Genomic DNA, 24737 nt, shown 5'->3' with positions numbered 1-24737 from the left:
GTAAAAGGTGATTTCCAATGGCATACTTTGAAAATGGGGACCCCTCATCTGGTGGTTGTTACTGCTAACTGGACTTCTACATTGCAGCTTTGAGAGCATCCCACATATGTTAGTTTGGGCTACCTTTAACATCCCATGATGTTTCATTTGTGAGGCAGAGTATATCTAAACAACTATTCTTTTGTTTGGGTTAAAGCATTGATCCAGCATGTGCTGGAGATTGAGGCTGGAAGGCATGCGTTAACACTGACAAAAACCTGGGTTGTTTTTTTTTTTTTTGAGATTTCCTTTTCTTTTTAAGAAGATCAATTAATTCAAGCACAAATTATATCTAAATTCAAAGGCAAATGCAGCCCATCTTACTAAGAATTTATGACTTGAAATAATTCTTAATGTCTTTTCCCCCAAGGTTAATAGTATGGTTTCCCATATGTGCACACACATAATATCTGTCTTGCAGTTTAAACAGATCAGTAACACTCCTCCTCTACTACCATTAGTATTTGAAGTTTTACATATGAATGCTCAGTGGGGCCCCATCCTTGGAGAGAAAATTCCCTTTCTGAAAAGTTGGATTGCACCAATTTTGCAGGAGATGTCTGAACAGTTACCAGATTAAGTTTTACAGAAGAAAATTCTCATAGAAGAGCACTCTGAAACGATTCTACCACTTGTATCTTTGTCTTTGATTAATGCTCTCTGGGACATAAAGAAGCTGGAATTAATAAAATAAGATCATACAATTACTTAGCATAGTGACCCCAAATCCTCTGTGACCTTTTCTGGAGATGAAAAATTGGTGTCAAGAAAAAACCTGAACACCTTATGTACAAAACATACTTCTAAAAGCATTTTTTTTGTTTTGAAGCAGAGTATTAACATTTTTTCTCCCCTTCTTTCACATTTTATCCTTCCATGTTTCAGCAGCCTATCAGAATTTGCATTCCTCCTCACTCTGCTACTACTTAATCCTGAGGAAACCCATGGTGTGATTTGCAGACTCCCTGACCCTTGGTCTTGCAGCCATGTCAGCTCTGACATGGCAACACCACGTGGTCCTTTGGTTGCTGGCTTGGCACTTGGGATCGTGTGGCTGGGGCTCTGTTCGGCAGTGAAACTCCATCAGTGCAGCCGAGTGCAACTGAAGTGATAACAAGTGCGTTTCCCTTGCACAACGCTTTCTCCTCTGATGAATGAGTTGCAGCTCCCAAGGGGTAATCTCCTGAGAGGGAGCTGCGACCTGGTTTACCTCTGCATGGCAGGAGACCAAGCCTATAACTTCTGCAGTTTCTGAAGTGGCTGCCGCACAAAAACAACCTCCTGGGGAAACGAGACGGCCGAGCACAGTAACGTACATCCGCACGCTCTGAATGTCCTTACTTGTCCTCAGCTGGAGAGTATCTTGCACCCGTTTGATGTGGTTTATAAAACACTGAGGGGATTGATGTGCAGCCAGCCAGGCACGTCACTTCAGGGACACTGCGTCCTGCTTTAGGAACGTGGCTGGTGGTGCTACGCAGAGCCTAGCCAGCCAGGCTCAGGAGGAAGCTCTGTCTGCTAGAGCTGTTCCCAGGATTGTTTGCAGGGCTCTTGCCCCCACCTCTGCTAGTCTTCCACTAGCAGTCTCCTGTAGGCAGGCAGCATTGGGTGACACAGAAAGAAGCAACACCCTCATCAGCAACAACAACCATTTCCTTGTTGGTGACCTGCTCTCGTGTTTTTAAAATTCCATGCTCCCACAGGCCTTGCAGAACAGGTTCCCAGCGGGAAAGATCAGAGTGCAGCCAGTTGTCAGGCTGGTGGCTGACACAGCAGCCCACGCCGTGGATAATGGAAAGGTACCGAGGTACTGCTGATGCTGCTCTCTGCCAGCATGTGCTAGTGGGCTGGCCAGGATCCAGCAGCTGCAGGTTGCCTCCCCAGAACTGCCCTTCCTTAACGAGGGCCCTTTTCCTCATCTGTTAAAAGCAACCATATCACAATTGAGTTGCATGAACAGGGATGACAGCGAAAGCTGTCACAAGTACTGGAGCTCAGTTTGCAAAAGCGACAGAAGGCTATTTGAGAGCGCTGAAGTCTCTTATGGTGGTATTCATCTCTCCTGACTTTCCATTGACAAAAGCTGATCTTGCTGTCTAACCTTCTTTCACATCCATATCTGGAGTTTGTTTCATCTCCTACCTAAAGTAAGTACCTGAAATAGACCAGACAACTCACACCTCTGGAAATGCTTCTTTTCCCTGCTCTGACTATAAAGAGAAACTGATTGAGTGGCTCATCGGAAGAGTCTGCACTGAATCCATTCAGTGCTGCCTTGTAAGTGCATCCCACCACCTGTGTGACAATCACAAGAAGCGTCATGCCCTTTATAGATAAACCTCTTTGTACTCAATTGTAAAGTACATTTATCGAAGAACTGATGGGATTTTTTCTGGGTGTTTCATTTTGAGAATAGTACCTCCTCTCCTGATAGAAAATGGGCTTGCAGCTACCTTTCCAATAGACAGCAATGGTAAATAGGGGACATGTTGCTAATGTTCATACATGTTTTTCCTCAAACTTTGCAATATCATCATAGTTAAAAGTAGTCCCAATGCAGGTTGTAATATATGTAAATTTAAGAATACTAGATTAAGCAAATTCTAATTTATTCTAGTGATATTTTGATGAATGAATCTAAGCATTTTAAAGATTTTTTTAAAATAAAAATTAAGGTGTTAAGAACTAGGTAAAGATAACTCTTCTTCACCTAAATAAAAGAAGTAGAATGGATCAGTTTATCTGAATAGTAGGTTTGATAGGATCTCCTATATTCTGAGTTCTTTTAAGACAAAGAAAGTTTCAATACATACATTCTTCTCTTCGGTTAACACTAATTAAACAAGAAGCTAGCATTTAAAGAGTAATGCAGGAAAACTGCAATTAAAACTATTATAAAAAATAACACTTTCATACGTTGCTTCTATTTGTACTAAATGGTAGAAATTAACTGTGTTTTCATTATCTGGTTTATCTGGTGACAGCACTGAGTCCTGCTGGCAAAATAGAAAAATTGAAACATTTAAACAAGATCCATAATAAATCCACAAATATATAACCATCACAGTAAAATTTGCAAAATACTATCAAGCAAAATCCAATAGCAAGTGTGAGTATGGCAGATAAAACTATTGTCTGCAGTTAACTGACAGGCTTTAGGGGAAAATTAGAGCTTGCATATTTATGGACTTAGCAGGTTTATTGTTTCTTTTAGCTTTCATGACTAAATAATACATTTCCATGTATTTCACTGAGTTAATTTAATCTTTAGCAAATCTCTTCATGTATTTTTATATGGAAAAAGCTAAGCAAGTCTTTTCATACAAACTTTTTCAAGTTTCTATTTCAGGAATTCACCTTTTGCTGGAAAGAAAGAGAATGGTGGGACATTCTTTTTCCTTCCAGGGTTCCTAAAGTTATTTGGGTCATAAAACTCTTTTTTTTTTTAATATTTAGAAATCACTAAACAGGCTGCCCAGGGAGGTGGTTGAGTCACCTTCCCTGGAGGTGTTTAAGGCACGGGTGGAGGAGGTGCTAAGGGGCATGGTTTAGTGTTCAATAGGAATGGTTGGACTTGATGATCCAGGGGGTCTCTTCCAACCTGGTGATTCTATGATTCTATGATTCACTAGAATGATCCTTTAATTAGTTTTGAATCTGTTTTTATAATTCAAGTTTCTGCAAAAGTGAGCACTGTGCTATTGCATGCAATCAGATGACTGAAACCCATTTCTTGAGACTCTGTTGATAATGCCTGGAATGACTTCTGGATCAGAATCTTCCCTTGTGCTGGAGAATTCTGCTCTAAAAAAGACACAGATTAGGTAGTTTGCACCCTGTATGTGCCCTGATAGACATGAGAGTTTATTTTCTATGTATGGTTGGTTAGGACCTGACAGCTGGGCTAGCTGTAGATAATACACTCTTTTTATTTGATTAGTCTGTAGTCAGCTTGAAGGGATAGCTGTGTTATCTCATATCTCTGGTGTCTGCAGGAACTGCTTGTGATTTTGTTAAACAATCCTGATTTGTAATAGGCAGGGGGTCTGACGGAGGATGTGATTTCCTGAGGATATATGCTTCTCTTTAGATCTCCAAACAGGTAGTTCTCTTGCACATCTGCACTGGGATTGTGACACAGGCCCCACACAAAAAATGTGCAGATGTCAATAAGCAGTTCATGCCCTTTGAGGAGCTAAGTCAGTCATTAGTATCTTTGCTGACCCTTATCCAGGAGGTGCAAGTTATTGAGGCTGCAGGTGAGATGCTTGAAAAAAAGGAGCATGCTTTCTCAGGGCTTTTGTACATAAGCGGAACCTCTCCATGGCTGTTGGGTGGATGGTAGAAAGACCTGTTTAGAGAGATGTTTAAAGCAGCTTTAACGTTTAGACTTTAGGAAAAAAATAAAAAGGGTGAAGAAAACAAGTTGTTCCTCCCAGGAGAGGCTGGCACCACTGGCATGCTGGCAGGTAGGCTGCCAAAGTAATGACAACAACCAGACTTCTTTTGCAAAGCTTTTGTATCAGTGATTGTGGGAAAGTTTTGCAATCAGCATAAGAAGGAAATCCAAGGTTTAAAAAAAATGTGATGGAGTGCCCCACTTCTTCGAGTAGGCAGTGCTTTTGCTGTGACATAGCACTGGCTTCAAGCCTGAAAGCCCTAGGGCACGGGAAAGAAACAGCCTGACACGGCACTGACACAAAGTAAGTTCTCTCTGTGCCTCTCACTGTCTCTCCCCACCTTCCCTTCCTGCTAATTTTCTTTTTTTTTTCTTGTTTGTTTAATTGTTAGGTGCTAGTGGAGGACAGATGCAAGGCTTTTTGTACATCTCAGTGTCACTAAACTTGAAAGAGATTATGTAAAGTACAAAGGTACAATTCTGCAAATGAGGGTTTTTTTAAAGGGATAAACACTGTGGACAGTGGGATATTTCATTTCTCTGTACAAATACTACTCATGACCACTAATTAATTAAAAAAAAATTGTCATAATTTAAATCTTGTATTATTTTTCTTGCTTTGTTTACTTTAAAATAACACTGGTGTCAATGATTCACTGGTTTGTCAAAGTTCAGATTTTTATAGCGTGGTTATGGAAAATGTTACTGTTTCATTAGGTATAAGAGAAATGTTTAAACAGTTTAACATTTTCTATAAATTTAAGGTAGATTATTAGGCTGGTAAGCACAACATTAAACACTGTAAAAAGAAAAACATGTCACTGATTTTAACACTTTATTTAACAACGATTTCACAAAGTTAATCATCAGCAAAATACAAATCAATAAGGAATGTATTTGCTTTAGCAAACTCTCTTTCAGCTTCCATCCTGTAAAGATTGGGGTAAATATGGACTCACCATATTTTAATTGTCTATAACTTCTGTTTTATTTTTTTTTTTCATTTGTGAGTTACTAAAAATGGTCTAAGGAAGGTCAGATCCCTTTAAAAGTTTCATATGTGGATCACTGAAATATAAAAGTGTTTGCTTTTCACAATCACTTTTGGTGGATCCTACTGAAGTAGGATTTGGAAGAAAATTACAGAATTCAAGTTAGAGTGCTTATAAGGCTTTATATATTTTTATTAGATGTTAGGAATAAACCCTTTGGGGCTATTGGGTTGCTAAGAGAATCTTCCCTTTTCTGGGAATGGATGGATATTTCCTGGGGAGTCCAGGTTGCTCTTGGACATCTTGCTTAGGAGAATCGAGTTCTTCAGAGGAACAGAGTGACCTTTGCAGGTTAACCTGGTACCCTCCCATAGCCCTACCACCCCCTGTGTCAAAAATCCCTCATGACACTTAAATGGCTTTTGCTCATGGGTCAGATGGCCTCTGGAGCCAGCAGAAGGGGTACACTGAGAAGTTCCCAGAGGAATACTTGTTGCTAGGAGGAACTATGGGAGATTTAAATGGGAATAAATCAAAGGCAGCACTCAGTTGGTAAGGCACGCAGCAGTATGTCACAGGGCAGAAGAACAAGTTGAGAGCTTATGGTTAAGAATTAAAAGGCAGGCTAATAAGCGTGACACCACCATGGGTGTTTACTACACCCACCTGATCAGGATGAGGGAGTTGATGAAATCTTCTACTGGCAGCTGGAAGTAGCCTCACAATCGCAGACTCTGGTTCTCATGGAGGTACCTCAACCACTCTGATATTTGCTGGAAAGACAACACGGCCAGGCACACACAGTCCAGGAGCTTCCTGCAGAGCATCGGGCTTTTTGGTGAAGATGGAAGAGGAGCCAATGAGAAGAGGTGTGCTACTAGACCTTGTACTAACGAACAAAGAAGGACTGGTTAGGCATGTGAAGGGTGGCAGCAGCCTTGGCTGCAGTGACCATGAGAAGGTTTTGTTTGGGTTCTTACATGGAAGAAGCAGGATAATAAATAGGATTGCAAACCTGGACTTCATATGAGCTAACTTCAGTTTTTTCAAAGGCCTACTTGGAAGAATCCCATGGATTATAGCTCTAGAAGGTAGGGGAGTTTAAGAGAGCTGGTCAACATTCAAGCACTTCTTCCTCCAGGCTCAAGATCAATGCATCCCTAAGAGTAAGAAATCAAGCAAAAGAGACAGGTGATGTGTGGATGAGCAAGGAGCTTCTGGAGAAATTAAAATGGAAGAAGGAAGTTTACAGAATGTTGACAAAGGGACTGGCCACTTGGGAGGAATATAGGAATGCTATAGAGTATGCAGGGATGCAAAGTGGAAGACTAAGGCCCACTTGGAATTAAATCTGTCGAGGGCTGTCAAGTACAACAAGAAGGTCTTCATCAGTAAAAAAAAGTAGACTAGGTAAAACACTGCTGAATGAGGTGGGTGCCCTGGAGATGGAGGATAGAAAGAGGGTGGAGTTACTGAATGTCATCTTTTGCTTCAGTCTTTACTGCTAAGGCTGGCCATTTTGGACATTCTTTAACATCCCTCCTGAGAAAAGGTGTCAATTTGTAGACATCTCAAGTAGTGTCTCACCATCTATCATGTCCAAGAAACAGCAGAACCTTTATTCTTATGCATGTAATGGTTAATCACACTGATGTTTTCCAAACAGGAGGACCTACATATCAGATCTGGAAGAGGAAAACCATGGACAGGCCAATCACTGCTAGCCAACTTAAAGACAAGTCACTCTTCATGGACAGTAAAGGCAGCACAGTTCCTCCCAAAAGCATGTGCCATAATTGTTCAAAGCTAAAGGTATGAGGAGGAGCCTTCACCACATATTTTCTGTAGAATTCTGAAAATAACAACTTGAATTTCTATCAAAATTCAGTTAGTTCTGCATGACGCTTCATATGTTCAAAATAACACTGTAACTTGTGATTCTTGGAACACAGAAGTCAGTAAATGTCTTCAACAGTTAAAAAATGAGGACATATTTTACTAAAAAATCACTTAGAGGTGTGCTATAGTTATAGTAGTAGATGCAGCTGTATCTTTTCATCCACATCTTTTTTTTTTTTTTTAAGAAAAGGAGAAGTAGGAGTAACAGAACGTACAGTAATAATAGTACCAGTAACGAATAACTTCGTGCTGCAGGTTTTCTCTAAGGAAGAAAGCATCTAAAACTGTACATAGTAGAAAGATAGAAGGTGCCCACAGTTAATGTCAACTTTCTTTTTCTTTGCAGTAGAAGGGGCTTTGGAGGCCATCCTGAAAGAGAAAGTAAAATCTTTCATTTTAATTAAATCAATAGGAAGAATCTCTTCACAGACAAGTAGAAAGCAAAGTGTTTGATTTTTGTGTTTCTTGAGCAGGATGACCAGCCACCCAGCCATGAAGAAAAACTTGTTTCTTTGCAAACTTAACTATTTTCTCTCTTCAGATATTTCTTGGAGCTCTAGCTTTTTCCTTTTTTGCCAAAGGATTTTCTGGAAGTTACATGAAGAGCATGTCCAGTCAAATTGAAAGGAGATTTGAAATCTCATCATCGATTGTTGGCATTATTGATGGCAGCTTTGAGATAGGTATGTGTAGTTTCTTTGAAAGTAGATAAACGCCATTTCTTAATACATTTGTTTCTTTAAAAAAGTCTCTTCTTGTACTCTTACTGGTTGTCTCTCCTGTTGATGCAGGTAACTTAATGGTAATGGTGTTGGTGAGCTACCTTGGACCAAGAGTTCATCGACCAAAAGTAATTGCTGTTGGATGTATCATCATGTCCTTAGGAGCATTTTTGTCAGTGATGCCTCAGTTCCTAATGGGACGGTAAATATGGACAGTTTTCACATTCTGCAATTATTGAACTTGACCATATGAAGTGTTTCTTTTATCACACACACAGGTTAAAAGCTTGACAATAGTAGTTTCTTTCAGATAACATGAATGTTTTAATAGATGGATTTTTAGTACGGACTTTCTGATTTATTCTCTGAAGGCTTATCCCTTTCTACAGGTAAGTAAGAGAGAAACCCAAGACTTATACAGAACTCATACATAATTAGGTTTTAATGAATTAGGTTTGAATTTTTCTCTGATGGACATATATAGATGCACATATTTTAAGCCACTGTCCCTATTTTTATATATCTAAATGAACTTTAATGGTATCTTGATAGAAGAGGTTTCTTTCTCCATGGTGGCTAATCATGCAAAGCTCCTTAAAATTATCAGTGTGTCTATCTATCTCCACTGGACTCAGAGAGAGTTAAGTATCTAAATAACCCTTCACATATAAGCTTTAGTGCTTACATAGCTGTCAGAAGCACTTCATACCTCTCTAATACTTCAGCACCCTTACTGAATATCAGATGAAAATCACCCTCTTTCTGTGCCTCAAAATATAAGATTTCTTTGTGCATCTTCTTTAGTTCTAAAACTGATACTTTTACTAAACAAAGTATGGAAAGAATTATAACTGGGGACCATGATACAGAAAAAGGCCCCAGTCACTACTCTGCTTATGAAATAGCAGAGGACAGCCCAAGCCAGAAGCAGAGCTATGGAAATCTCTGATTTAACCCAAACTCACAGCCACATTCTGAAGATTGCCCATTCTCTACAACACTGTGCAAAACCTAGTGGCCATATGGACCTCACCATCATCCGTCACAATTTTAAAGGTTACCATTGATTGCACAGTCAGAGGGAATATCTGCTCTCCATTTATCCCAATGAACTCAAGTTGGCTAGAATTTACTTAGCAGATTTGCTCTAATAATTGGCTGCCTAAATACAGACAAACTGAGACATGTTTTGCAGCCTATGTTAGTCTTTTTATAGACATGCATAGGTTCCTTCTAGAATCTTAGGCAGATAATTTTAAATAAACACAGAAACTTCTATGTTATATGTCTGTCACCTAGGTAAGAAACTGGTGCCAGTACAGAAAAACATCAGCATTTTTGTATGCAGACAGATCTGGATGGACTATTCCTCTGTCCTTCAGTCAAAAGAATGATTTCTCAAGTCCTGAGGCAGCTTTTTTTACTCTTTAGCTTAAGAAGATATGGGGGTTGAATGGTCAGAGTATTTTGAAAAATGTATGAAGATATTTATCTATTCTTAAGCAAAAGCACTGGAAATGGGTTCCTCCTTCAGTTTGCCTTCATGTAGGAGGAATAAACATCTATGAACAGAAGACTCATACACACTTCCTGCAAAGTAGAGTCTTTCATGTGTCAGTTGTATTTTACATAGTTGTTTTCCAGTTATAATTATGAAAGGATAACTGTTACTGTGGACAACTCTTCTACAAGTGTATCAGCTTGCTCCCCAGCACTGTCTGTGGGCCATCCAGTCACAGACGCTACAGAAACACCCAGCGCAATGAAAAATTTTGGTAAGCAAAAGCTCTGATGCTGGGTTCCCTTCTTCTGCTTGTATCCATCTTAAACACTCTCATTTACTGGAAAGCAGTAAGGCCCCTGTTAGAAACCTTGATATATACAAACCCACCCTATAATGATTTTAATAAAACATCTTTAATGTTATTTTTCTCTTGCCGTAAATTATTGTCAGAATTGTGTTCACACAAATGTAAATGTTTATGGCCCGCAGGATGTGAGAAAACAACAAATTCCTATCTGTGGCTCTTTGTGCTGGTGGGGAACCTTTTACGTGGAATTGGGGAAGCACCAGTTATGCCACTGGGGGTTTCATATATTGATGATTTTTCTAAAGAAGAAAACTCAGCATTTTATATAGGTAATATGCAAATTAGTGATTTTTATGCTAAATGTTCTCTTCTTTAACGTTTCTATAGCCAAGCATACTCACCAAAAAAATCCATCTGCTATATTTAGGAGAATTTTGAGTTGTACAGGCATGAAAAGCCAATGCAAAACAGATCTCACTTATTTTCAAAGGATATTTCCCAGATGCTCATTTTGATTTCCCGAAGTGGCTTCTGCTACATGTGCCAGTTTTATTTGTGACAAAGAGAAGTGTAATTGAATACATGTTTCTCCTAAGTGAGAAGTTAGATTGGTCTTACCTGATGTATCATCTTCAGCACCACAGCTTTAGAGAATAAATTCTTGATCATTGTTCCACAAATGAAAGAATTACCTTTAGTCACTGTAATGTAAACATGTTGCAGAAGCTTTCACCTGGCTTTTTAAATTATACACGCAGCCCACTTCCTGATGAAAGCTTTTTAAAGTCACTAGCTGCCAAAGGAAAAACCAAAGCCTTGCCAGGGTGTTGTAACAAACAAATCCCTTCTAATTAAGATTTTGTTGTTTTTGTTTTGACGGAAGATAGCCTATTGCCCAAGACAGAAAGACTTGCTAATTTATTTATTGCCAAACTGATTTAATAACATGGAGTGTTTGTATGGTTGAGGGAGCTCAAAACTGCTGCCTGGAGTAAACTTGGTGATGTTGAACTGGTCATAGAGGTAGTGAGACACAGTTTCAGGAAGAGCTTTGTGGGTGATGTTACAGAGTAAGCTCATTGCAAATGTCTTCATTTTGAGATGAAGAAATCTGCAGGCTGAAGAAAATGGAAGTATTGTGAAGGGAGTTGACAGAAACAAAAGTCCACTTAGGAGTTATCTAAAATATTTGTAATCTCCTCTGAGATTCTGATTAAATGTATTTTTAAAAGTTCAGCTGAATTTTTGTTTTTCTTCTCAGAATCTTATCAGGGAGAGATTGCAACAGGCTGGGCGCTATTAGAGAAGGGGCATTAAAAATATGAAGATAGAAGAGAATAATATGGATTCGAGCAAAATAAAAATCAGCCTTTTTTTTAAGAATTTAACACAGAATTTACATCTTACAGATTTTAATAAAGGATGGTAGATTTGCTGTAGTGGCTGATTTTTTAGAAGCTTTTAATGAATGAAATTTTCTCACTGAGTTAGCACTAACATGTAATCTTGTAACTATTAAAACCATGTCTTCCACAGAAACATATCTGAGGCCAATGTATGTTGTAAATTTTAATACCTGTTACATGCTGGATTACTCATCAATAACAGGGTTTGCTGAGCTATGTCAATATGCAGCAGCTGATTAACTGATAAGTCCGCATGATTCACTGCTTGCCATGGTTTGCTTATTAATTACAAACAGATGTTACAAAGGGAAACATGATAAGAAAATATCCCAGTGAATTTATTTTGTTTTATCATAATACAAGCATATGATCTTAGTGCAGTTATTCTTGAATTTAAAGAGTATGCAAGTATGAAATTTGAAAAAACACATATGCAAAATCATTGCACATATGCTTCTTAGTTTATCTGATAGAAATTTGCCACTGAGTACATGAACTTTGGAGAGTTGCTTGCATAGTTCTGAGTAGTAAGTTCTGCTTTAGGCTCACTGATAAACATAAAGAGCTAATTCCCTGCTTCTACTGTCAAAATGCTGACTTTGCAGAAATTAATCACTTTGGAAGCATCAGAATTTCATCTAAAAAGTCAGATCTTCCACTGAAGTAAAATGAGAGAACTACAAGAAAGCAATTTGATTGAAACAATGAAGCAAAACCCCAAAAGCATATGATTAAATTATGCTCTAAGGATTTATTATAGAATTTTATGACCATAAACTGAGCAGTTGCTGTGTTCAGAAGAAAGTCTGCAAAACCAACAGGAGAAAGCATATCTGCAGTAGACAACACAGTAGAATTTGCAGAGCTCAGGGGTGGATGAATATGGGCATTTATTCAAGAATTCTTTTTTTTTTTTTCCTCAATAAAGCCTTTGCAACTCCCACCAGTTCCCAGGTGGTAGTTCCATACTAGAATTTAGAAATCTGTATCACTGAACTTTTTTTGAAACTTTCACTCCCTGTAACTAAATCTCAACAGACCAACATAAGTGACAAGGGAGAGTGAGGAACTATGCTCAAATTCTTTTCAGGATATTTTTATTTTATGTTGATTGCCAGCAGTATTCACCAAAATAAAATTGCACTGTATTTACATAGCCAGTTAGCAAAATGACATCCTAGCCTCCTAGTTTTCTGTTAACCTTCACAACTTATTAATTTTCTTCTAAGGGCATCCTACTTTCTTCTGATAATATGTGATCTCCTTTACTAAGCAGAGATGGAGTAGAAAATGGAAGCCTTTAAGGGGCCAGTAGAAAATCTGAAATCTGATTTTAAAGAGGTTATTATTTGATCATTAGATTTCTTAATGTGTTCTTTTACAACCACCTGAGTTCATATTAACACACATTAACAGTTACCTGATTTGCTCATTCTGGGTCTGAATGATTCTCTCTAATGAACTTTGATCCCACCCAGGCACACTTATATCTCCTTGTTGCCTACTGAAATTATTCTCAGGGTCCTGTATTTCATTCCATGTCCACACACTTGTAGTTTCCATGTCATCCTAATATGACTCCAGATTGCAAAGATGTGCCTTCTTATATGCACATAATCAGATCATCTACTGCTACTTAAAATTAAACTAGGGACCTGAAGACAGAGTAAGGAAAAGTCCTGATTTTTACAATAACAGAATATCATGCATACTGTAAATAGAGATGCAGGTAGATTTATGATATCTCCAACAGACATAAAGTTGCAATGTTCTTTAGTTGACCGCTACAAGCTCAGCAGTGAAACTACAAAAAATAGGGAAGAAGAGTGGTAAAAAGTCATTGCAATGTTATTCTCTGTCTTCCTATTCCCTGCAAGACAAAAACCTTGCCATTGAAATACGTGCAGGGATCCATGCGAGACTGTGCTTGCCTTGGCAAAGCCCTGTGCAGGTGACGAAGTCTGCTTCCACATCACAGCTAGCAGCGTTGGCAGCTTACAACTTGTATTCTTGGTTCTCAGAAGCTTTTCACTAGATATCCCCTAACAGTCTGTGTCCCTCTTCTGTATCCTTCTTCCTCTCTCCTTTCCTTGCCCTGAGAGGAGCAGCTGTGCCTGTCTGCACAGCACTTTTCTCACTCTCCCCTGCTGCCTCCCTTCTCTTACAGGCCTGGTGAGATCCTCAGGCATGTTTGGGCCAACCTTGGGCTTCCTGCTCGGATCTTTCTGTGCCAGCGTCTGGGTTGATATTGGCGTTGTGGATATTGGTAAGAGACAGTGGAATTGTCCATTGACTGAGAGGTCAGCAGGAACCTGCATGCTAAGAAGCACCTTCCCAGTTTACTCCTCCAAAGAAGGGATCTCTCTATAGAGTTTTTCCTACTCAGAAGATGGCGTTATTCACATTTTAATATCTTCAGCACCGTAGTGTGAGTAGAATAGCTCTTGATGCAAGAGTCTTACCCCTATGGCAGAAATATTTTATACTCCCTTTTATGCTTGTACAGGCACTTGTTACACCCTTGTACAGCTGAGAACAAATGAGCAAATGAAATGCCATCCCTATGTTAAGGGAACGGTGAAAGGCCTTTGCTCATAGACGCATTCAACATGTGGCCAAAATTATATTCTCCTATGCAGAAAGCAGCACAGATCCATACAAAAACCCATTTCATTGTTAAAATTGCTTTCAAGTCTTTAATCACAGGAAAAATTTGAGGAAATTCAAGGAAAAACTGTTGAGTTTTATGATGGCAGAATAAGGGGGTAGTGGGAAACTGAGAAAGAGATGTTCATTTTTGGTGGTAAGGGGCCCTCTTACAGTCACTCATTCCCACAGGAAGTGGTGGAAGATTGTGGTAAGGAAATGGCACCAAGAGTCTGAATGGAGACTGCAAGGGACTGAGTTGATAATAGCTGTATTTCAATTCTGTATGCGAAACATAAATCACCGCTATTCTGGTCTTTAAATAATATATATAGAGGTATTTGTAGTATCCTCAGTTACATATAAAAATAAATAGTTTAATTGTTCTCCATGATACTTAATCAATTTTACTGTCATTCTGTATTTCATAGATGCCATCAGCATAAATCCTAAGGATACCCGATGGGTTGGTGCATGGTGGCTTGGGTTGCTCATCTGTGGAGCAGTCAACTTCATTGCTTCACTGCCTTTCTGGTTTCTGCCTTGCTCTTTACCAAAAGAAGAAGAGAATGAAAAGCCGAAGATCAGTCATTTGCCTGTTCAAGGAGATCACTATAAACGAGACCCCCCAGTTCAGCCACAGTTAAAGTTCTCAGAGGCAGTAAAAGGTGAAAGACTGTTACCAAATGTTTGCATGTGAATACTTGCTCATGGGTTTACTCTGAAGTGAGCATGGATTTGCACAACCCTCAGTAAAATGCACATTTCTGAAGTGCAAGCGATGGACAAAAATAGGCTTGCAGCATTTTAATAACATGCTAAGAGTGTGATTTAGTCCTCCATGTCAGACAGCTGAAAAAAAAGCTCATGCTGTTGCTTTGAGAACTAGAGATTCCTAATTCATTATGGTAGTTGTGATATGATGTGCTACTGCCATAATCGAATGATTATGAAGGTGGAGGGGGAAAACATTCCAATCCTCTAATAACCTGCACTGCTGGCAGGTTACTGCTTTGCTGAGGCCAACACTTGGGCAAAAAACTTGGGGCTGAGTACTACAAAAGCTGTTGCAGGGGTTTCACTGAATTCATGGTTCCTATCTGTGAGCTCAGTAATGCTAAATTAAGATCAAATAGGCAATATCAGACCCAACTACCGATTGCTGGACTCAGGACACAAAAGGTTTTATTCGTATGTATGTATGTGTGTGCTATCCTTAGTGTCTAGTATACTCCCCAGAGGAGAGTTTTGAGCTCTTATCTTTCAGGTAAGTGTGCTAACAACCAGACTACAGGCTAACTGCAGCGTTTTGTCTTCACTTTAAATTTACGAGCTTAGATACATTAATCAAGGGTCTCAGGAAATGTTTCAGACTTTTGCTGGATCAGGTGCCCAGCATTTCTCTGAATATCCTCATGCAGAGCATTGTGTTGTTTGTGAAGGCTCCTGTTTTAGGCACCAAACTTTTCTTATGGTACATTATAGAAAGTCTTAATGTTCCCCTAGGGGCCCTCTCCTGTACAGGAATCAGTGTTGCAAGCCTTGGTGCCTTTGATGAATAGTCCTGTGTTGCATGTAAGAAAATAATAAAAGGATTTCCAATTCCTAATCCAGCATCCACTGTACCATTCAGCCTTCCTGCTTCTGTAAGTTATGTATTGGCAACGAGGAAAACAGTCATGTGGACAAGCATATATTTTGATAGGCAAAGAATTGTAGATTGCAATACAGCCAGCAGTTAAATCAAAGTTAATTTTATTATCTAAAGGATGTCAAAACAAATTTTCTCTGTGTTTAGCAGGATGTACAGCATATACCTCTCCATTGCAGATTTTTTCCCAGCTCTGAAGAAGTTGTTTGGAAATCCAGTTTTCCTGGTGTACATCTTCCTCACTATTCTGCAGTACAATTCTCTTGTTGGGATAATAACCTATGAGACAAAGTTTATGGAGCAGCAATTCAATGTATCAGTGGCAAGAGCCATCTTTCTGATTGGTAGGTACTTGTCTTTCTTTTAAATTCCAATGTCAAAAAGGAAGTTTTCTTTGTTATTTTACCTTCCTTTTTAGGAGGAAATTCTGTGAAGTTTATACGTAAAACCAATGTAATGGTTTATTAATTTTCCTACCTTATTTTGAAAATGGATATTAATTTTAATGTTAATTTTCCTGATATTCGCAATCTACTCAGCTAGAGGAGTTTTGGAAATGGGTGTTCGGGTTTTTTTTTGGCTGAAGTTTTCTAAAAATGGAGATATTTGGGTTATGGATGTGTTTGTTTTTGTGAACAAAAAGCATACACACATTGCAACTAAGTAACAACTAACAGAAAAAATACCTAATTCAGAACATTTCTAATGAAAGTTGTGATTTTCCTTTTAAGAATAACATCTCAGTATACATGTTCTTCAGATTTTATTACAAATAGAAATTTTATAAGCAATAGGAAAACAAAATGTAAAATTTTGAGTAACAGCATTCAGCTGAAAGCTCTCTTTCTGTTTTCCTATACTCTCAAAAATAAATGCTTTGTGAAGTTCTACCAAAAAAAAAAAAGAAATAAAAAAGAATGCTGAAGCTATATGAATCCTACAGTGATTAATATGGTCTCATAACCTGGCAAGAAAACTAGGCCTTTGAAGATATTGCAGAACTGATATTCCATTGCTTTAACCTAAAGGCAGCCTGCTTTGCTGTTGGTCAAGTACAAATGTAGGAAGAACTTTCTTTTTCCTATAGTTTTTTGGATGCAGGGAAAGTTTTACAGAAGTAGCATGCCTAAAAAACCTACATGGACAAAAAGACACAAAGAGAAAGGCAAACCTCTTGTAATAACACCTTGTAAAAGCTCTGTATTTAGTGCATAAATGTTAGGGATAGCATTTGTAAAATTCTGAATAGATTTAAGTATAAATGCAAATCTTTCAATGATTCATACTCAGAGGAAAATGGAATCCAATGCAGTACCGGACACTCCTTCCTCCCATGTTCCATTTCAGAGATATATTTTTTTCAGCTTTCAGAAAATGGAATAATTTTACTTTAGATGAAGAAGTGTCCATCAGCTGATTTATCTTATTCACTCCAGTTTCCAACAGGCACCTGTATAGGTTTTGTTACATCAGCATGCATACAAACAACAGTATAGTAAAAAGATAGGGAATGTCAAGAAACTAAGGTTTTTTAAGTCATAACATGAGTTGAAAGAAGAAGAAGTAAGCAAAATTACTTGCAGGTCATGAAAATTCCTAGAATTTCAGTCCAAAGAGAGGTCAGTGTCTGAAATTTTGGGAACTACTAGAACAAGATATTTATGCTATAAAGGGTCAAGGAAAGTGACAGTAGTTAATATTTTGTTACTTTCTATTTGCAGGTGTAATACTTTTACCCATCACAATCCTGGGGATGTTTCTAGGAGGCTTTCTGATCAAGAAATTCAAACTTGACATAACTGAAATGACAAAGTTCGCATGCATTACCTTTATAACAGCATATTTGTTAAATCTCTTGTACTTTACGTGCAGTTGTGAAGTGCTCCAGGTGGCTGGTTTGACAGCGCCCTACTCTGGGTTTGTATCCCCTTGGATTTGTGTTAGTTGCATCATTTGTCATGGTTTCTTCCTGCCCCATGCAGAACATGGTGCACACACTTAAATTCCTCTACTCCCAATCCAATCTGGGTTTGTTATACCATCTGTACTGCAAACCCTCTACTTTAGGAAACATCTTGATTTTTATTTCAATGAGTTCCAAGATGTGACTTCTCTGTTGTTATACTGTAGCATATCACTATCTCCTTTTGCATTAGAAAATAATCTACATGTCTCTGTTGAAAGAAAATTGTTGAAACTGGTGTGTATTAAGACATCTGCTACTGTTAATCAGTGCAATTTCAGTTACGGCAGAACTACTATGATTCTATAATTCTGTTCCTCTGTTGACTGTGATACATATAAGAGATCCCTAGATTTTGAGACAAACTTGTCAGGCTGAAGTGATACCCAGTGCTGGGGATGGGCAGAATATCCCAGTTTTGGTTTTCCAATTTTGTTTAAACTTTTTTTTTTTCTGAATTGTTTGTTGCTGGATATTGACAATATAACATTATATTCTGGCAAATCAACAATTAATATAAAATTTATCACAGACAATTTAAATTTTTGTATTGCATTTCAAAGGTTTAATTTAAAACTATTCTTCTGCTACAATGTAGGGATTGGGAAGTAAAAAATGTGTTAGAAGAGATTTCCCCATTGACCCCCAGTAGCTTTGCATCTAGAAGGGGCAATCTCCTAGATTGATATCTATCAGCCTGCACTGAAAATTACCAGCCTGCCTTGGTTGTTGGAGCTGCCCAGGTCTCAGCTCTGAGATAGAAAGTGGTCACATCAGGAGCATGCTGTCTGAACAGATGTTCCCCTTCTCTTACCAGGACCATGGTTGTGAGAATATTTTCTTGACCCCAGCAGAATTCCACAATTGCTTACTCCTTAAATTTATCTCAGTCTGGTGCATCAAATTTGAAGGGATTTTTAAGGATTAAACTGAATCCAACAGGAGTTGCTAGATTTTCAATTCTATGAGAAACTCAGTGCTGTGTTTTTTTGAAACTGAGCCTATATTCAGGGAAATATCTAAATTGCCTCCGTAAACCTGACACCCAGGTTTTGAGGTTAGTTACGTAAAAGATGCTAGAGGTTTCTGCAGCAGAGAGAACTCAGGTTGAGTCCAATACCTGATACTGGAGAGTGAATTAAAAATATTCCCTCCTAGCCAAGAACATCTAATTTGTGAGTTCCATGCCTTTTCAGTAACAATCCATAAAAATGTTAATGCTTGATGAACAATCTCAAGAGAGATTTGGTTTAGCTGAAATTAGCTTAGACCCCATATAACAACTTCACAGTCCATTGGATGGTAGCTGGCACCTGTCCATGTTGATTGTTTCACTTTTTTCACAATTTTCCTGGCTGCTCCCTGGTATTTTATTTGACTGTATTATTCAAATAAATAATTATTTTATTTCTTTCTGTTTTCTTTCAGGTTAAAGCATCTTTCCTTTCCCCAAAACACCTTCACGGCCAGCTGCAATGCTGACTGCAGCTGTAAGGTTGATCAGTGGGACCCTGTGTGTGGGGATAATGGGATCACTTACATGACGGCCTGCTTTGCTGGATGTAAATCATCAGTTGGGACAGGAAAGAACATGGTAAATGCATGAGTGATTAGATGATTATTTAGTAAGGCCTGTTGGAATGAGAAAAGGGGTAATGGCTCTAAACTAAAAGAAAGTAGATTTTGACTCAATATAAGGAAGACTTTCTACACTAAGGGTGGTGAAACACCGGAAAAGGTTGCCCAGAGAGGTGGTAGATGCCCCATCCCTGAAAACAATCAAGGTCAGGTTGGACAGGGCTCTGAGCAAGCTGAAGATGTCCCTGTTCACAAAAGGGGGCATGGACTAGGTGACCTTTAAAGGTCCCTTCCAACTCAAACTATTAAATAATTCTATGATTATAGACATTGCTCTCTTTCCCCATCTATTAATTTTTGGACTTTGTGATTAAGAAATCCTGTAGACAAAAATGTTCATTCTCTGTGGTTTAACCTTGTAGAAGCTAAGTGAGTTCAACGTTACAGGGAGGTTTTTTAAGAAGGTAAGGTGAGCAAATTATTCAGGAAAGACACAAAACCTTCAGACTGTTAACTTACATTTCTTGAATGCTTTTATTCAGATTTTTTAAAAATTATTTTCATCTCACCAAGATGACCATCAATTTGATTTTCAGCTTCTCAGTAGATCTCTTATTGTGTAGATACAACATAGCTAAGAGGGGTTTGCTTCAGAAAACCTTTACTAGTCTGGTTTTTATACTAGCAAAATCCCGTGGTGCATTCATGTGCAGCAGACCTTTATAAAATTGCGAGTACTGATTTCACAAACTGTTAGAGATCATAGTGGAATTGCCTGTTTTCCTGAGTTGCCATGGCTCAAGAAGGAAGGCACAACACTAAATGGTACCGGCAAGTGGTCATGTAAATATACATCTGGCCATTTTGTTCAGTGTATCAGCAGCAAACCCATTTCCTGGACTTCAAACAGTCACACCTGGGCAAGGACAGAGGTGTGGTCAGATGGTAATTGTAGAAGTGTGTGCAAATGGTCATGTGTTCTGTCAGAAGCAGAATTGACATCATGTAACAATACTGGAAAAGACAAGCAAAGTTTTCAGTCATGTATCCATGTATCCCAGCGATTTTCTTTTGCTTTGCTTCAGGGAAATTTTCTTTCAAACTCACCTCTGCTAACTTCAATGGCTATGAAAGGACCCACGTTAAATCCAGTGCCAAATGCTGTATTAGATACGTAAGGAATGATACGCATGATTACATTTTTGAGCCACATCTATATATTTCAATTTTTACTAATTTACTTCACAAGATTCCTGAACAGAATTGCTGGATAAGAGTTCATGTCTGAATTTTATATCTTTGACCCATTTTAAGTGTACACAGAGCACCTTCTGTCCTAGCAATGGCATGGCTGAAACTAGAGTCACAGTTGTTTTGTGTTTCTGGAGCAGCTCAGAGTGGCTGGAGCATACCAATGAACTTGGCCATCAGTCTGCAAAGCTGATAAAGGAGGTTCTTTCAGTGTAAACAACAGCTTGCCTGTTATGGGGACTGAAAAAATCTAGCTACTAAAATAGATTTGTGTCATTGAATTCTGATTAAATAAATTCTTCTTCTCATCTTCTCCTTTCAGGTGTTTCACAACTGCAGCTGTGTGGAAGGACAAGGGCGCGGGCTTGGCAATTCCTCTGCAGTTTTGGGACAGTGCCAAAGAGGAAGCTGTACCAAAGCATTTCCCTATTTTTTAGCACTACAGACTGCATGTGCATTTATTTTAGCCTTAGGAGGCACTCCTACATACATGATTATGTTTAGGTAAAATACTTTACCTTACCTTGACCATACAGCTTGGGGAAAGAGAAACAGAATATGGTATTTTCTATTTCATTTCTGTTGTGAGGAATGGCATGTGGATCAAATTGAGACCCTGAGGCTTTGCCTGTACTCTGAAATCCAGCTCTTTTCAGAGGCTGGATTGTAAAATGCCTCTCCACTACTTTAATTCCAATTTAAAGTTAGGTAGATGCTTTGGTGATTAAACGGGTGGGCCTTACACTGATCCTGAGCAGTAGTTTTCACTTCCAATGACAGGGATGTTTTTTAATAGAGCAATGAACTTGAAATACGATGTGGCACTAAGCCATGTCCAAAGTGACTATGCTGTTCACATTACTCAGGAGAAAAACATTCACCTTTGTTAAGCCTTGTTGCCTCATAATATTTTCTGTGTTGTGAGAAGTATAATACTCCCATTTTCTTTGTCAAGCTGGTAAGAAACAGAACTATGTCAGCAGCAATAATTTTAAAATTTTTATTCATTCACTTGTAAAGCAGTACTACTATTTTATAGACAATAGAAAAGATAATGTTCTATGCTTTTCACATGGAAATATCTTCTACTCACACACATGGGTAAACTGCAATCTTCAGTAGTCAGTGCACATTACTAGATAGCTCTCAGCTGAGCTGCTGATCCTTCTGCGGCAATTCTAAGGGCAGCCATTCTTACTGCATGCCTGGATTATGGACAAGTCTTTCATGTTAATGCTGAAAAGACAACATAGGAATGTATAAACTGCAGTTCAGAAAACAAGCTGGCAATAGCAAGTCTCCCTCCTGCCCCTATGCCAGCTCAGTACCCCTCTCTGCTTTTTGTCAATTCTTCCAATTCATCTGATGAACACATGCTATTTCTCCACTGGTGGGAATAAGATGTAGCCAGGTGACTCACTTCTGCTGTCTCTCTGCAACATGCTAGAGGCAAAGGTGGATCTTCCTGCATGTAGCTAAATAGGACTGTACACCCTTGTTCCCTCCATTCACTGCTGCACCATACAGCCACTTTAAACCAAGGCAACTTCTTGGAGCTGAACTTATGCATATGAACTGTCTACTTTTAGCTGGTTCACTTCAATTTTCCCATCCGTTCTCTCCCAAAAGTGTTCACAATCTGTTCTCCTTGGGTTCAAGATCAATTTCTGTAGATTCTCCCCTTTATTTCAATGAGAGCTCATTCACTGAAGTCAATGGATGGAGGCTCTACCTCTGAACTTTCACTTAGATGAATGTTTTCAGTTAAGCTATGCCAGGTAAGCCACAGTACTCTCGCAATGGCTCACCAGCAGATATTCACTATAGCATAACTATAGCTACAGTATACTCTTGTTCCCCATAAAAATGTACTATTTTTGTTTCCTTTTCAGATCTGTTTCACCAGAACTGAAATCCTTTGCTGTTGGGATTGAAACTTTAGGTGGTAGAATACTAGGTAAAGCTTCATTTTTTTGCTGGATTCAAACAGGTCGTTAAAGAGATAAACCAAAGTGCAGTACCCTTGCTCCAGATGAGGATAAAAGAATTTTTCCAAATGTTTTCTTTGTAAGCAGACTATGCAATTCAAAATGTTTGGAGGAACTTGCTACATTTCCTGTTATATAATTACATATTATGATTATCTCTTCAGGTTGTTTGTTATGCAGCAAAGGAATCAGGCAAAGGAAGGAAATTCTACTCTGGGATTTTTCTTTGATTTGCAGACACAACTACCCGAGCTTGATCAGTCTGAATATCCTTAACATCTATGCTTCCTTTTGCTGACATATTTTCACTTACAGCTACTGTGTACTCTGCTTACTATTTTCTTTCTTGTGTTTATCTGCAATAAATAATTGTTCAAGTCTTTGAACATATAGTCTGCCCTGCCTATTGCAATCCTGACCTTATCTTCACTTGTCTGCTGATTTTTTAAAATCTTCTCTATGCATACAAGCCCAAGTAGTCATTTAGATCTCTCTCCTGATCTCCATATTTTAGCTGAATGCTGCAGATCTTGTGCTTTTGTCAACAGTTTTCTTCACAAAACTGCACATTATCCCTGAAACAGCTTACTGATTATATTAAAGCATTATGACTGTCTAAAAGGAGTTCATTCAGTACTACATAATACACTTATCACCTAGCTAGTTTTGAACAAGTGCTTAATTTCAGCCCTTTGCACTCAGCTAACCATTTTTAATGGCAGGCTGTTTGTGCAATATCTGAATAGATAAATAGTATACATAAATATTAATATATGACGGCATGTAATTAAATAACAGGGACTGGGAAAGAAATGTTGGTTACATTATTTCTTTAAACAATAGATGTTACGATTCTAATAAAAATGCCATTAAAGTAGAGTTAATTTCATTTCCCTCACTGAACATGATAATGCTATAATCTTCCATCCTTTCAACTCCCTTTTGGTACTTGCTTAATTTTTTTCATAAATCTTGGAATCTCAAAGCTGGAGCTGAATATTTAGTCCTAGTTTATGCAGCCACAATTCAGAACCCTGAGATTCATTTTCTTACTTCTTTACCATGACATTAAATGCTGAGATCATTACACCTGAGATGAGGTAATAAATATTTTCTTTGCAGGAGGCCTCCCAGCCCCTATTTATTTTGGTGCCTTGATAGATGAGACCTGCTTGAAATGGGGGACAAAAAGCTGTGGGGGATCTGGATCTTGTCGGGTATACGACACAAATGCATTCAGGTAAAATGAAATCTTTGTTAAGGTGTTGGGAATTTGGGTTTTGAGGCAGCTTTGGGCACCAAGGACCAAAGTAGCCTTTGCCCATGTCAATTGTCAACAGACTGATTAGGACACTAAAATCACCAAAACTGTTTATTTTGACCAGGCCTTAGTAGATCAAATAAGCCAAACAATTTGTTTCAGTCTGACACAACATTGCAATACACTGCTTTACATGGCCAGAATTTATTCCTTTATTGAACCTTTAGTGCACTGGATAACTCTGATCCTTCGGCTTTGTGGGAGACTGAAAGCCTGTGAAGTAAGTGCAGCACCGAAGATGCTTTTCGTCATCCCTCATTTCTCTGCTTCTTAAAGCATAAGATCCCTCAAAAAATGATTTGAAGAGATGACCCAGACAATTGCTGGTGCATGGAGGTCTGCAGCCAGGAGCACGTACTGCAGCCAGGAGCACATACTGCTGCCAGTGGGGCTCGGGGAAGACTAGAAAAACAGGCAAAAAGCCCCAGCTGGTGCACCTCCTCATGCCCCAGCCCACAAACAATCTTCTGAATGGGAGCATTCTTCAGACAGGAGGCATTTCTACTAGGAATATAGGACCTTGTTGGAACCTGCCTGGGTCTAAATATCACAAAATAAATTGCCTTCTGTCTGTTATTTCTTAAAATGCAGAGAAACAGCTGGTTGAGAATAGATGGTTTTGCCAAAATGCATTTGAAATCTTACTTGGTTCCACTTAGAATTAGCAAGCTTTATTAATATAAACATATTTTGTCACCTTTTTTTCCTAGAAATGTCTATCTTGGCCTCGTTGCAGGACTGCGGGCAGGATGCTGTCTCTTGTACATAGTGCTCTCTATTTTAATAATGAAACGCTTCAAGCCAGGTGGCAAGGAGATGACAGATATTAAAAATATAGAAGGATCAATGAAAAAAGAACCAGCTACTGCCAACAAAAAAGAAATTCTTCCTGGTGCAAGAACCTCAGAGGAGAGTGAGGAAACTTGGATGTAAAAAAAGAAACAAGGCTTTTTCATATTTTTGCCTATGCTTCAGTTTTTCTAAGAACAATGGGAGTCTAATTACTTCAACAGCTAGTTTGTATTTTGAATGTTCAAAAAAATATCTTTGAAAAATTGAATTCTCTTCCTT

The 24737-nt window shown here is 38.5% G+C and overlaps 1 protein-coding gene across 3 annotated transcripts; it reads left to right on the top strand.

The window, feature by feature from the left end:
- The first annotated feature begins 1925 nt into the window (after window positions 1-1925).
- LOC138723251 (solute carrier organic anion transporter family member 1C1-like) lies at window positions 1926-24722 on the top strand. 3 transcript variants are annotated; one of them, XM_069862190.1, is made up of 15 exons: window positions 1926-2186; window positions 7097-7242; window positions 7871-8012; window positions 8121-8253; window positions 9696-9826; window positions 10045-10191; window positions 13436-13534; window positions 14346-14582; window positions 15745-15909; window positions 17287-17482; window positions 18957-19122; window positions 20680-20861; window positions 22250-22314; window positions 23468-23585; window positions 24377-24722. In XM_069862190.1, the coding sequence occupies exons 2-15, from the start codon at window positions 7132-7134 to the stop codon at window positions 24597-24599; spliced, it is 2115 nt and encodes a 704-aa protein (XP_069718291.1). In that variant the 5' UTR covers window positions 1926-2186; window positions 7097-7131; the 3' UTR covers window positions 24600-24722. The 3 variants fall into 3 exon arrangements, with proteins under 3 accessions (XP_069718291.1, XP_069718285.1, XP_069718300.1); XM_069862184.1 differs by lacking the exon at window positions 1926-2186 and adding an exon at window positions 4601-4742; XM_069862199.1 differs by lacking the exon at window positions 1926-2186 and having other exon boundaries at window positions 7117-7242; window positions 7911-8012.
- Window positions 24723-24737: the final 15 nt, after the last annotated feature.

This window comes from Phaenicophaeus curvirostris, chromosome 1, assembly GCF_032191515.1.
Source record: "Phaenicophaeus curvirostris isolate KB17595 chromosome 1, BPBGC_Pcur_1.0, whole genome shotgun sequence".
NCBI classification, from domain to species: Eukaryota; Metazoa; Chordata; class Aves; order Cuculiformes; family Cuculidae; genus Phaenicophaeus; species Phaenicophaeus curvirostris.
The sequence above is the reverse complement of the archived record's forward strand: the minus strand, read 5'-3'. Positions and strand labels throughout refer to the sequence as shown.